At 48.3% G+C, this 13,518-nt stretch overlaps 1 protein-coding gene across 1 annotated transcript in view; it reads left to right on the forward strand.

Moving 5' to 3' along the window:
* Positions 1-13,518, forward strand: part of PSAP (prosaposin) — a 34,454-nt gene that overhangs the window by 16,398 nt on the left and 4,538 nt on the right. Inside the window, exons 2-8 of the mRNA XM_007963128.3 lie at positions 337-470; positions 2,925-2,999; positions 3,598-3,723; positions 5,771-5,971; positions 6,693-6,836; positions 8,607-8,663; positions 12,400-12,531. Coding sequence (XP_007961319.1) covers positions 337-470; positions 2,925-2,999; positions 3,598-3,723; positions 5,771-5,971; positions 6,693-6,836; positions 8,607-8,663; positions 12,400-12,531 — 869 coding nt within the window. The remainder of the gene's footprint in view (positions 1-336; positions 471-2,924; positions 3,000-3,597; positions 3,724-5,770; positions 5,972-6,692; positions 6,837-8,606; positions 8,664-12,399; positions 12,532-13,518) is intronic.

Genomic DNA, 13,518 nt, shown 5'->3' on the forward strand with positions numbered 1-13,518 from the left:
AGTCTTTTCTCCTATGGTTTCTTTTGCTACTTATGGAAACATTTTAAGGTTATGAGGATTTAAAGTCTGATACTCCCTGATACTGTTTAAAGGTAGTTGGAACCAATGAAAGTGAACCAGATAAATGAGTCCCTTCCAGCCCTGTGACTGACAAGGCAGCTTCTTGACTGGGACAGGGGTGCATCTGTGTGGCTGGTGTCCCATACAGCTGGGTGAGGGGCCGAGTAGGGGCGTCCAGCTCAAGGACAGGGCTCGCCGTCAGCCCTAGGGAAATAAGTCAGGTCGACCTGGTTTGCTGCAAAACAGGCCACCTCCTCACACTGGTTTTCATTTTAGCTCTAGCCAGCCCAGTCCTCGGACTGAAAGAATGCACCAGAGGCTCGGCAGTGTGGTGCCAGAATGTGAAGACGGCATCCGACTGCGGGGCAGTGAAGCACTGCCTGCAGACCGTTTGGAACAAGCCGACAGTGGTGAGTGCCGCTACCCTCTAGTCCCAGCCCCAGCACTCCTGGGGTCCCCTTAGAGCAGCTGTAACTCACCACCATATTGACAGAGCGCTTTCTCTTGCCTGGTTTTGTTTGCTTCTCACTGTGACCCTGTGTGGGAGGCAGGACCTATTGGTGAATGTACCTGTTTTACAGCAAAGGCGATGGAGGCTCAGAGAGGTTAAGGTTTCCTTCCCCTGAGGCTGCCTGGTCTCTTGTGGCAGACAGGATGAGGTCTTCATGCCTGCGGCTCCAGGTGCCCCACACTGCCTCCTGGACCTCTGTGCAGATCCCACTTCTCACCTTAGATAAGAGGCCAGTGGATTGGCAGTGCCCATTCCCACCACTGGGCACATGGGCACAGCTCTATCCTTGGTCACTCACTCCACAAAGTACACGCTGAGCTTTTCAGGTACTTTCTACCTGTTTCGTATTTTGTTTTCTCCTCATTCCTCTCAAACAGGCAAACTGCTGATTGAGATCCTGGAGCGCAGTTGCAATTTAAAATTGATTTCCAGCTGTAACCACACTGAGGAAGCTAGCACTGATTTTTCATCTAACCGATGCTAAATATAGCATATTAATGTGGGGCATAGTCTAAGGCGACAAGCCACGGGTGCGTTCCTCACGGTCCCAAGCCCTCTCAGGAGATGCTCTGCTGACCGTGCCAGCTGAACGCAGAGCTGCTGCCCTGGGCTCACTTGGGGCTATGCCGGCCATCATATGGTATGGGCTATGTTTGACTGAGTGGACTTCAGGGAGCCCCTAGTGCTCCTTCAGTGAGAGAAGAAAACTTAGCACCATTGTTTTAGAAGCAGTTTGTGAATTATTCACTGGAAAACTGCCTTCTGTGGCCATACTTGCCCTTTTTTTTGGAGACAGGGTCTGGCTCTGTCACCTAGGCCAGAGCACAGTGGCACAATCATGGCTCACTGCAGCCTCAACCTTCTAGGCTCAAGTGATCCTCCCACCTCAGCCTCCTGAGTACTGGAACCACAGATGTACACCAGCATGCCCGGCTAATTTTTGTATTTTTTGTAGAGATAAGGTTTTTACCATGCTACCCAGGCTGGTCTTGAACTCCTGGGCTAAGGTCATCCTCCGACCTCCCATAGTGCTGTGATGACAGGCGTGGGCTACCACGACTGGTCTGGAACTCTTTTCAGATTTGATTTCTAATTTGCTTTCAATCTTGTTTTTTAATACTACTTCCTGTTTCCAGGTGTAATGTGTGTCCAGTAAGGACTTTTAAACTTCCTTCATTGGCTGGTCTTGTCATGGCCCGACCTTCTGTTGTTTTTTTTTTTTTTTTTTTTTTTTTTTTTGGAGACGGAGTCTCACTTTGTCGCCCAGGCTGGAGTGTAGTGGCGTGATCTTGGCAAACTGCAAGCTCCGCCTCCTGGGTTCAAGCAATTCTGCCTCAGCCTCCAGAGTAGCTGGGACTACAGGTGCACACCACCACGCCCGGCTGATTTTTGTATTTTTAGTAGAGACAGGGTTTTCACCATATTGGTCAGGCTGGTCTCAAACTCCTGACCTCATGATCTACCCGCCTTGGCCTCACAAAGTGTTGGGGTTACAGGCGTGAGCCACCGCACCCGGTCTGGCCCTCTCTTGTTATGGTTTCATGCATGGTACCCTTGACCCTCTGTTTCCACAGATGTTGAGGGCTGTCTGTGGAACTTGAGCATCCTGGGGTTTGGGTGTCCACGGGGGTCCTGGAATTGATACTCCCTCAGATACCAAAAGATGACTGTATTAGCCTGACTAGGTTCAAATCGGTTTCTCTAAATGCAGCTAAGTTCATAGGTGTTCCTCAGTCTCACGCAGACATGTTTCTTCTCCATGGGTGAAAAGTTGGTTGACATCAAGAAGGCAGCCTGGGCATTCTTCCCCAACGGCTGCAGGAACCAACTAGAATTTCCGTGGCCTCTAGTCCAGGTGGGGGCCTTAGAGCCAATCAGAAGATTGGCTTTGGCATGGTGGTACCTCGTTAACATGCCTGGGAGGCAGAGGAAGCGCAGGTGAACGGTTCAGTGTGGATGTGCCTTCAGAAGTGGGTGGGGCATTCGTTTCTCTGTCCCACCCCCCTCCCTGATGTACTGATGTGACTCTGTGATTTCACCTGAGCCTCAGTTTCCTCAGAAGTGTTGTGAGCATTGATGTGAAATTGACCTGTGCCACATGGGGTGCTGCATGGGTATGAGCAAAGGTTCTGTGTCCTGTAAATCACAGTGTGTTCTAGTGAGTCACACCTCTTCCCTCCCTGCAGTGCCCCAGCACTGCTCATGCAGAGTGGAGAACCAGGATGTGACGGGAGTGTGGTCATGATCATATCCCTGGTTAGAGAGAATAGGGAAAAGGCCATGGGGAGTTCCAGTAGTGTGGGGTGTGAATTTGTGTCCTACAAATACAAATTTCTCGTATTCTTTCTCTTAGAAATCCCTTCCCTGTGACATATGCAAAGACGTTGTCACCGCAGCTGGTGATATGCTGAAGGACAATGCCACCGAGGTGAGCAGCTGTGAGTGGGGATGGTGCCTGAGCCATGGGCACGTGCACTGGTTCCTAAGAGAGCTGTGATTCCGAGTGTCTAAAGAGGAATGGTGTAGGCCTGAGGGGGGCAAATGTCTTCCACAAAGGACCAAGGAGAAAAGATTTTAGGCTATATGAGCCATATACTGTCCCTGTCACACAGTGTCTTTTTAAAAATGTAAAAAGAATGTAAAAACCATCCTGAGTTCTGGTTTGTACAAAAATAAGCTGAAGGGCCTCCTTTCCTGTCCCTGGGACTAAATGCCCGAAGTTAATTGAGATGTTATGTTGCATGCCACTAATACCTAGGTCCAGTTTGGCCATCTCTGCTTAGAATTCCCTGTGCCTGCGAGACTGCAGGTCCGAGGATCTTCGTTTTGAATGTTCATGTCTGCTTTTGCCTGATTGACCTGATAGAGCCATAGGTAATGGTAACATGGCCAAGTCCTTTTCCCTGAGGGCTGGCTGTTTTCCAGGCTTGGTTTTTCTGGGAGCTATTGAGGGCCTCTTTCCTTCAGCCCATTTATTTCCAGGGAGGAAAGCCTGTCCTGATTCTGACCCTGGTGTCCTCTCGTAGGAGGAGATCCTTGTTTACTTGGAGAAGACCTGTGACTGGCTTCCGAAACCGAACATGTCTGCTTCGTGCAAGGAGATAGTGGACTCCTATCTCCCTGTCATCCTGGACATCATTAAAGGAGAAATGGTAAGTGATGGGGAATAGGCTTTTCCTTGAAGGTGCTTCTGGGGCCCAGGAGAGGCAGTGGCCCCAAGTAGATTGATTAAAATGGAAAGTCTGTTCATAGCTCTGGAATTCCTCAACAGCATTTTGCTACAATTTCACATCCCGAATAGCTCCTTTGGCACAGCAGGCCACTCTGTATGTAACTTGCCCTGGGGATAGCAAGGGTGCGGCTGCTGGGGACTGGTCGGACTACTGAAGGAATGTAAACCGGCATAACCTTCAGAGATGTGAGTTGGATAGATGATGTCCAATCTTTGACCCCTTTGAGCAAGCACAAAACTTCACTTCCGTGAATTTATTTCTGTGAACTTATAATTAAGGAATAATTCAGGGAATGTACTTGGGTGTTCAGCTACAAAGATGCTCATCTTTCATTCATCAAGTATGTATCATCCGCAGACCCTGTCACAGACTGGGTCTTTAGCAAAGAACACGGAACTAGCTTTGTGGAATTTGGAAAGGCCTTGACAAAGAAGAGGTGTTTAAGTAACTGACGAGGGCCAGTGGGGCAGGACTGTCTCAAGACAGGACCAAAGTTGACCAAGGTTCTGGTGAGGAAGGCAGGGGTTGTGTCACGCACAGCCTTCTAGGCCATCTTCAAGGATTGCAGGTACAGCCTTGGAGTGTCATGATTGTAAGGGCATTTGTCAAAGGGTTTGATCTAGGTCTAGGTCCCATTGAGGGAAGCTGCAAGTGGGGAAGCCGACAGGACCCTCAGGAGGTCATGGCCTTGTGAGTGAGATGGGATGCGGACAGTGGAAACGGCAGATGCAGATTCTCTTTTGGAGGATTAAATGGACTGGACTTGCTCATGAGGGGGATGTATAGGAGAGGAAGAGCTATAAATGTCTCCCTGGTTTCTGAGAAGATGAAGGTGGAGTTACTTGCTAAAATGGAGCTCGTTGGACAGGATAGAATGAGGGGTAAGTTTGAGATGTCTGCGGGGTGGGCATGATTACAAAAGTTAAACAGTTGGGAGCCGTCAGCATATGGAAGGTGTTGAAAGCCATTGTGTTAGCTCATTTTGCGGAGAAGTGGCTTAGAATTGCTGACTCTTCTCCTCCAACAAGAAGCTCCTATTCCTTTATTTATTTATTTATTTATTTATTTATTTGAGACTGAGTCTCACTCTGTTGCCCAGGCTGGAGTGCAATGGCGCGATCTTGGCTGACAGCACCTCTGCCTCTTGGGTTCAAGCGATTCTCCCGTCTCAGCCTCCCAAGTAGCTGGTATCATAGGCACCCACCATCATGCCCGGCTAATTTTTGTATTTTTGTAGAGACAGGGTTTCATCACGTTGGCCAGGCTGGTCTTGAACTCCTGACCTCAGGTGGTCCACCTGCCTCGGCCTCACAAAGTGCTGGGATTACAGGTGTGAACCACTGCGCCTGGCTTCCTATTCCTTTAAAGAAGAGCTGAGGGGAGCAGAGGTAACATTTCGGAAGCCTATATTTAGTCTGTTTTCATGCTACTAATAAAGACATACCTTATAAAAAGAAAAAAAAGATTTAATGGACTCACAGTTCCACATGACTGGGGAGGCCTCACAATCATGGTGGAAGGTGAAGGAGGAGCAAAGTCACATCTTACATATCAGCAGGCAAGAGAGCATGTGCAGGGGAGCTGCCCTTTATAAAACCATCAGATCATGAGACTTACTCTTACTAAACAGCACAGGAAAACCCGCCCCGTGATGCAGTTACCTCCCACTGGGTCCCTCCCATGATACGTGGGATTATGGGAGCTACAATTCCAGATGAGATTTGGGTGGGGACACAGCCAAACTGCATCATTGCCTAGTAGGAGAATTGAGGAAGCTTAGGGGCTGCTGTGTGGTTAGGCACTTGGATTGGGTAATTTTGACATTCTTGGGTTTTAATTTAGACAATAGGTTTGCGCTGCTTTTAAGGGATTTAAAGAGAGGGACTAATTCAGAGGCACCAGATGGCCTGTCTTATTTTCCCCCCGGAGAGAGGATTTTCAGCAGGACATCTTTCCTTCCCACCAGAGCCGTCCTGGGGAGGTGTGCTCTGCTCTCAACCTCTGCGAGTCTCTCCAGAAGCACCTGGCAGAGCTGAATCACCAGAAGCAGCTGGAGTCCAATAAGATCCCAGAGCTGGACATGACTGAGGTGGTGGCCCCCTTCATGGCCAACATCCCTCTCCTCCTCTACCCTCAGGATGGCCCCCGCAGCAAGCCCCAGCCAAAGGTAAGACAATGGGCTGGCCACTGAGGACCCCATTTTTGGTTGCACTGGAGATGAGAGACAAAAGGGCCAGAGAGTGCACGTGTGGCTCCTAAACAGGGGCTTATCTCTGTGCATAACTCTGTAGTTACATGAACCAGCCTTTAAATGGTTGTACCATGAAGTTTCTAAAGAATGGGATATTTAAAATATGCAAAGGTTAACCCCCTTTAAAAAATTTTTACTTCTTTTATTTTTGAGCAGGGTCTCGTTCTATCACCCAAGCTGGAGTGCAGTGCTGTGATCATGGTTCACTGCAGCCTCAACCTCTGAGGCTTAAGTGATCCTCCCACCTTAGCCTCCTAAGTAGCTGAGACTACAGATGCACACCACCACATCTGGCTACATTTTTGTATTTTTTGTTTTGCCGTGTTGCTCAGGCTGGTCTCAAACTCCTGGGTTCAAGCGATCTGCCTGCCGTGGCCTCCCAAAGTGCTGGGATTACAGGTGTGAGCCACTGTGCCTGGCCATCCTTTTTATTTATACTAAACCCCCTTTTTATACCATACTGTTACTATAATGAACACTCAATCGATTTTAAGCCTATCAGTAATTTGAGAGCCTGTAAAGCACCTTAGGAACTGGCCAGTAAGTGCCCACTAATGCTGTAGCCCTGAGTATAGAAGGACGTTTTCCTAGGAATTTGAATCCTCTTAAGTTGCCAACCTAACTGCCTCTTCCGTAGGATAATGGGGATGTTTGCCAGGACTGCATTCAGATGGTGACCGACATCCAGACTGCTGTACGGACCAACTCCACCTTTGTCCAGGCCTTGGTGGAACATGTCAAGGAGGAGTGTGACCGCCTGGGCCCTGGCATGGCCGACATGGTGAGCCTTGTGTCCTTGTGCATTGAGGATGGTCTGGGTCTGGGATTTGGGCTCTGGAGGCTGGAGTAGGGCGTTCAGACAACATAGTTTTCTTTTTTAACCAGAAAGCAGCTTGAATAGGTAGTATAGACTTGAATCTGTTTCGGTTAATGGCATCTGGATATGTAATAAAACTGGGGACAAAAAGTAGGAGACCGTTTCTGGGAAGATTTTGTTTCCTGCCAGGCACCGTGTATATTAGAACACTGTAGAAACACTTTTTACCCCTCCCTTTTTTTTTTTTTTTGAGTCTCACTCTGTTGCCCAGGCTGGAGTGCGGTGGTGTGATCTCAGCTCACTGCAGCCTTCACCTCCTGGGTTCAAGCGATTCTCCTGCCTTAACCTCTGGGATTACAGGCGCATGCAACCACACCCAGCTAATTTTTGTATTTTTAGTAGAGATGGGGTTTCACCGTGTTGGCCAGGCTGGTCTAGAACTTCTGACCTCAAGTAATCCGCCCACTTGGCCTCCCAAAGTGCTGGGGTTACAGGCGTGAGCCTCCATGCCCGGCCTTTACCCTATTTTTGAAAGCTTGGCTAATGTATGTGACACTCAGAATTCTAACTGTGCTCCTGCAGCAAGCATGGTTGCTGACCATGGTTCACCTGGAAGCCTCCCTTAGTCCTGTGGGCTCAGAAACTCATTTTGTTGGCCCCTAACTTAGATGGTTTCATTCTGGGACCCTATTCCAAGATTATTAATCACACTCAGGTGGATGTGTAAAACCAAAATGCCAGTTTTAGTACCTGACAAGAAATCTGCTAGACTGACAGCTGAGAAGCTGGTTGTAATCTCTCGGTCCTTTGGGATCTAGAGAGGCTTTTTGGGTGGAGTGGCTGGCTCTAGGAGATGAGGCCTTCTCCATTTTTTTTTTTTTTTTTCTTGAGACAGGGTTTAGCTCTGTCATCCAGGCTGGAGTGCAGTGGCACAATCATAGCTCACTGCAGCCTTTACCTCCTGGGCTCAAGCAATCCTCTCCTCAACCTCCCAGGTAGCTGGGATTACAGGAGTGAGCCACCATGTCCAGCTGAGGGTTTCTCTCTGACTTTCCGTTAGGAATGTCAATCAGGTGAACACTCACTGATGTTGAAAGTCTTGGAATCCTGTAGCCTCGTTTTAAATGTCTTTGCATAACACCGTTTCAACAGTTTCCCAATGGAACCCTCTCTGAGGGGCTATATCATGTTACCTTTGGTCCTGTCTCTGTAGAAGCTCCCCAAATACAAGGAGCAAGTCTGTGGAGTCTACTGGAAGTATCTAGATAGTCTGAAAATAGGCAGTTAAAAATCATTGTAACTTGACTCTACTGGATTTAAGCTTTATAATGCCATCTGAGATTGTGTAAATGGCTTTGAAAAGTAAGCTGCAGTTCCTAAACAGTGTATCTCCTAGCTGCCTTCTCTCCAAATTGCCACTGAATAGTTGCTGTATGATCCTGGGGCAAGTGAGGTTGTAAGATAAAGGAGACAGGAGGATGGAATCTTTAAGGTCCCTTACAAAACATTTTCAAAACATCTTTTGCACACATTTCCTATGAATGATAGAATAACCAAATGGTTATTTTCATCTTATGAAAACTGACCCAGAGCAGACATTTATAAAATTCTACTTTAGAAACTTGCTTGATAGTCACCAGTTGACACTGTTGGAAATGCTGGGGGAAAAGTTGGTTGGTTTTTGTTGCACTGTTGCAGTGATTTGTTAAGGAATCTGTGTCTCTCTCTCTCCAGTGCAAGAACTATATCAGCCAGTATTCTGAAATTGCTATCCAGATGATGATGCACATGGTAGGTGGCACGGAGACCCCTTGTTAGCATTTTTCTTTGTTTTTCAGGTTTCGTTATTTCTAGCAATTTTGAAAATTAAATGGTTTAGTTTCCCTTTTTTACCTTAGAGTACTGAATTGGGCTAAATCGAACCCTCTGGCTAGGAGACTCTCCACTTGCAATCTCAGTACCTCCCCTGTCACAGAAGAGGCTGAAGCATCTTGATCCCCAGGACTGCCCTGGTGGCTTCCTGGCAGTTTGTTTGCCTCTGCCCATTCAGGCCGGCCATCAGGTTTCCAGGTCTGGCGTTAGCCCTGGGATCTATAGAAGTCAAGTGCTCTCTAACTAAGCCAGGTGTAAGAATGGCTGTGTTGCAGCCTGAGTGGGGGGAATACTACCTCCCAGAGTTGGTCCCATGCATGGCAGCAGTGTCTGCTGAAGCTGCTGCTTGAGCTGGTAACTCCTGAGCTGGCTTTGGAGGCATTCAGGTGGTAGCGGGTGTTCCTTCATTAGAATCAAGAATACCCATTCCGGAAATGAGCTCGCTAGTCCACGCAGAGCAGGGTGGCCTGCTCACGTTGGGAACAGGCACTGCCTCCTTAGATCTGATTCGCGGGGCTGAGGGGGGAGCACCTTTTCCCTGTCTGTCATACTGACTTTCTGACTACTTGAGATTGACATACCATCGTTTGAGTTTGTTCTCTGATCCAGGGGTCAGCAGACTGGCCCATCATGTTTTGTACATAAAGGGTATTTTTTTTTGGAGGAACACAGTGATGCCTGTTTTGTGCTACAGCAGCACAGTTGAGTAGTTGCAGCTAGAGCTTATGGCCAAGTAGCCTGAAAGATTGACTCTCTGACCTGCTCTAACCACTCAAGCCAAAGAGGAGGAGAAGTTTATTTGGGATTATTACTCACACCCTACCATGTTCTAAAAACAGTTAAAGGCAGCTTACAAAGACATGCACCTGAAGTAGGTAAACATAAGCATTGACGGGACTTAACCTCGTGAATTACTTCCTTATAGTTAACTTAAAATATTTTTCTCATTATAAAAGTTATACTGTGTAGAAATGTGGACAATACTTTTCTGTCCATTGAATACTTCTGGCCATTGAATATTCTTGTACAAATGATTAAGTGCTTGCATAATAATCACCTGTGTACATAGAGAATTTACATAACCGGTCCCTGGTGGCTGAATGTGTCTAGGTTTTCAGGTTTGCCTTTGGGAAGATAAATCTCCTTATAGCCAAACGCATACATATATGCATATCCCTGCCTTTCCCCTTATTATGGAGAACTAAAGCTGGAACTGCTGAATGGAAGCATGAGGCTTTGCATACGTTGTTAAATTGGCCTTCCAGCTGGCATTTGGCCACCTGCGGTAGATTGCCCTAGGATCCCTGACCCCTCAGGGTGTTTATAACACACCCCCCTTACTGGGGCAGCCCTGTGTCTTGTTCCGTGGTGCTGCTGGTCACTATCCTGTGGGAAGGCCTTGCAGGCCTGGGGCTGGCGTGGGCTCCTGAGGATGGAGACCCTTCATCAAGTGGCATTTTCTGGGGCTCTTGCTGCACAGTGTTTTGAGTGTGATTTAGTGTGTTAAGACCTGGAGATGGTGCACACATGAGCAGGACAGCCCCCAAATGGTCTATCCCTGCAGGGCCAGGAAAGCTTTCAGGGCCCCCTTGTCTACAAGATAGCAGGAACACGGTAGGTTGCTAAGATCTGACTGCAGGAGCATTTCCCCTGAACTTCTTAGGACATCCTTACACCTGGTTAACTGCTTGATTGTTGTTTTAATTTTTCTTAACTGTTGTGTCCTTTCCTTTCTCTTATTTTCACCTCCGATATCCTGTTTTTTTGTTCAACAGCAGGATCAGGTATGTGTCGGGGAATCTGCTTGTAGTAGTGGTCTGCTGCTTCCTCTAGTTACCTTGCTTTTTTTTTGGCGGGGGGGTATGGCGTGATTAGCTCTGACAGATACAAGGAATGGTTATGAGAGGCAGGGTGCCTGTCTGTTAATAGGCTGGGGAGGGCTTCTGCATTTCTCCCCTGTAATTCAGCCCTTGAGGTGTTGGGGAATCTCATCTCCCCTTCAGGGGGCCAGAAAAATGAAGCCAACAGAGCCTTGCGCTCTGGTCATGATCCATGTACAGCATATGTACATGCAGGCCACCAGTGTGACGATGGGGAACCATGGGTGGCCCAGGAGGTGCCTCAGCCTCCTTCAGCATAGGCTGGTTAGGAAGTCCAGTGTAGGTCTGGCTTCCCCAGGGCACCTTGTGTCTGTCACAATGCAAGTAGGCATTGCATGTCTTTAGTGCTGTCTTTCATAACCACAGAAATGCTTCAGCTGCATGAGCAAACATTTGCAGACAGCCAGCAGACTGTTCCTGGCTGTTGGATCCAGAGAATTGGAAACAATCTCTTGATTGTGGCTTCTGCCCCTCTGGGTAACAGGGTCCTTTGGGATCTAGAGCCACATCAGATGGCATGCTACAGGAACCAAGTGCCCAGTCCATACTTGCTCTGAGTCAGTGTCCTTTGGGGCCATCCTGAACACTGCCACCTCTGAGCATTGGCATCCATCCACTGGGATTAGCATTGGAGCTTTTTTTGAAGGTATTTTGAAGTTTAATGGGAGAGGACTTTGGTTGAAATGCTTGAATTTTTACCTAGGCCTCCTCAGAGAGTTGGAACAAAGCGGATCGAGGCCGAAGCAGCCCTATACCTCCTGAATATTGGCATCTACTTTTTTCTAAAAAGCTTGCTGTATCTTCTGCGTTCTTATTATTTATTTATTTTTCATTCTTAAGGTGTGCCAAAGACAGGGTATTTGGGATTTGCTTTCCAGACTCCCCCAGTCTTATTAATTCTCGAGCCTTCTTGATATTAAAACAAGATGAGCCATGGTCGTGGTCTAGCTCTTTTCCCTTAACAGGTCCCGTTTTTAGCACCTTTGTTCCTGCTGCTTTAGGGTTTGGTGCTGGGAGGCAAATGCACTCAGGCTCAGAGCTAGTTACTGGTTGCATTTATTTCCACAGTATACAGAGTGTATACACTTGTCTCGCTCTTGGCCGTCAGAGCGTCATGGTCAGGATTCTAGACTGTCTAGTGCTCTGTGTTTGGTGTCTAAATGGTGAAAGGGGATCAATCTGGAGACCTTGTGGCTTAAAATGATTCATCCATTTGGGGGATTGGGTTTTCATGCGCACTGTGTGCAGTTGTGAACATAGAATGTGGTTTTTAAAAAAGCCAGCATTTCCCCTTAATGCATCATTTTAAATGGTCCTGCCGCTGAAAGATCCGGTGTGGTTTTATTTCTAACACATTTGGCTTTCTGTTAGTTTACGGGCATGGTAGTTTCCCCTCTAGAAAAAAGCATAGCTTAGTTCCTACCTAGAGTGACCTGAAAAGACACATTCTAGAGCAGACCAGGTGTCCTTGGAGATGTGGAAAGTGCTGGGGAGTCTCCCTTCCTCGTGGTGGCCCTGGATGGAGGCTGTGTTCGATGTCCCTTAGGAGCTTTGTGTGGTCTCCTCCCTGAGATGTTACTGGCACATATGCACTGCTTCAGACACAAGCCCTTTAACATGGAATCTGGAATCTGCCCCCTTGCGGGAGGGGGAGAGGGAGGCAGCCTCGACCTGGGCCCAGGGTGCTGTCCAGCTCCCTGTCCTCCGGCTGGACTGGGACTAAGGGGCGGTGGGCGCAGGCTTGCCGCTGACTGGTTGTTCTGTGCTCTCTTCAGCAACCGAAGGAGATCTGTGCGCTGGTTGGGTTCTGTGATGAGGTGAAAGAGATGCCCATGCAGACTCTGGTCCCCGCCAAAGTGGCCTCCAAGAATGTCATCCCTGCCCTGGAACTGGTGGAGCCCATTAAGGTACCTGGTGTCACTGTGTGTACTGGCCAGGGCTGTGCAATGCCACACCACTCCCTGCTGTGTCACATTGCATCCTACAAGTCACTTCTTTCGGTTCCCTGCCTGGCTCCTGAAGGTCTTTGAGTTTGTGATCACTGGTTTATGCTATCCCCTAAACTAATGCAGCCCCCGCCTCTGAGTTCTTTTGAAAACATTTTATTGCCTTGGTAGTAAACCCTAATGGTCGTGGGATCATTAGCCTGAGTATTTTCAGCATGCCATTCAAAGGTGACTTTGCGGTGCCTGGCTCCAGCCTCACCTTCTCACATGCACTGTCTGGGTCCTTCCCCATCCTGTGGCCCTGACAGACTGGATGATCCCAGCACACCCCTCAGAGTATGTGGAAGCCTCACTGGGCCTGCAGCCTGTATACTAAATCCGTGTGGGTGTCTGTTTTGTTTAACTAGAACACCTCACTTGGTGAAGGTCAGAGGACTTCCTCCCATAATACATTTGTATTTGGCATTTATTATGGGCCAGGCAGCGTATTAGGGGCTGTGCTGAACAGATGATGTCATTGTGCCCATGGGGCTTACATCCTGGTTCTTCAAGGCCCGGGCTGTGTGATGCCTTAACACATGGCACATGTACATGCTTCTTGTTCTAGAACATCCCACGGCACTTGACTGCCAGCTGTTTGTCTCTCTCTGCCGTCTTCTCTCTGCGTGTGCAGAGTGTGTGGCCCAGGGGCCAGGCCGAAGTGTCAGCTGGAATCCAGGAAGCACTGCTTCCTGCCTTCTCCACGGGCTGCTCCTCGGCTCCAGCCCACTGACCAAGGTGCAGCCAGAGAAACTGAAGAGTTATAGCTCACATTCCAACCACATGTGACTACTTACATTTCAATGAAATACCATGGAGCAAAATGAGAAATTCAGTCCCTTGGCTCCACCAACCACATTGCAGGTGCTCAGTGCACAGGTAGCTGGAGCCTGTAGTGGGCAGCAGGGA

The sequence above is a fragment of the Chlorocebus sabaeus genome, chromosome 9 (genome assembly GCF_047675955.1).
Source record: "Chlorocebus sabaeus isolate Y175 chromosome 9, mChlSab1.0.hap1, whole genome shotgun sequence".
Classification (NCBI taxonomy): Eukaryota; Metazoa; Chordata; class Mammalia; order Primates; family Cercopithecidae; genus Chlorocebus; species Chlorocebus sabaeus.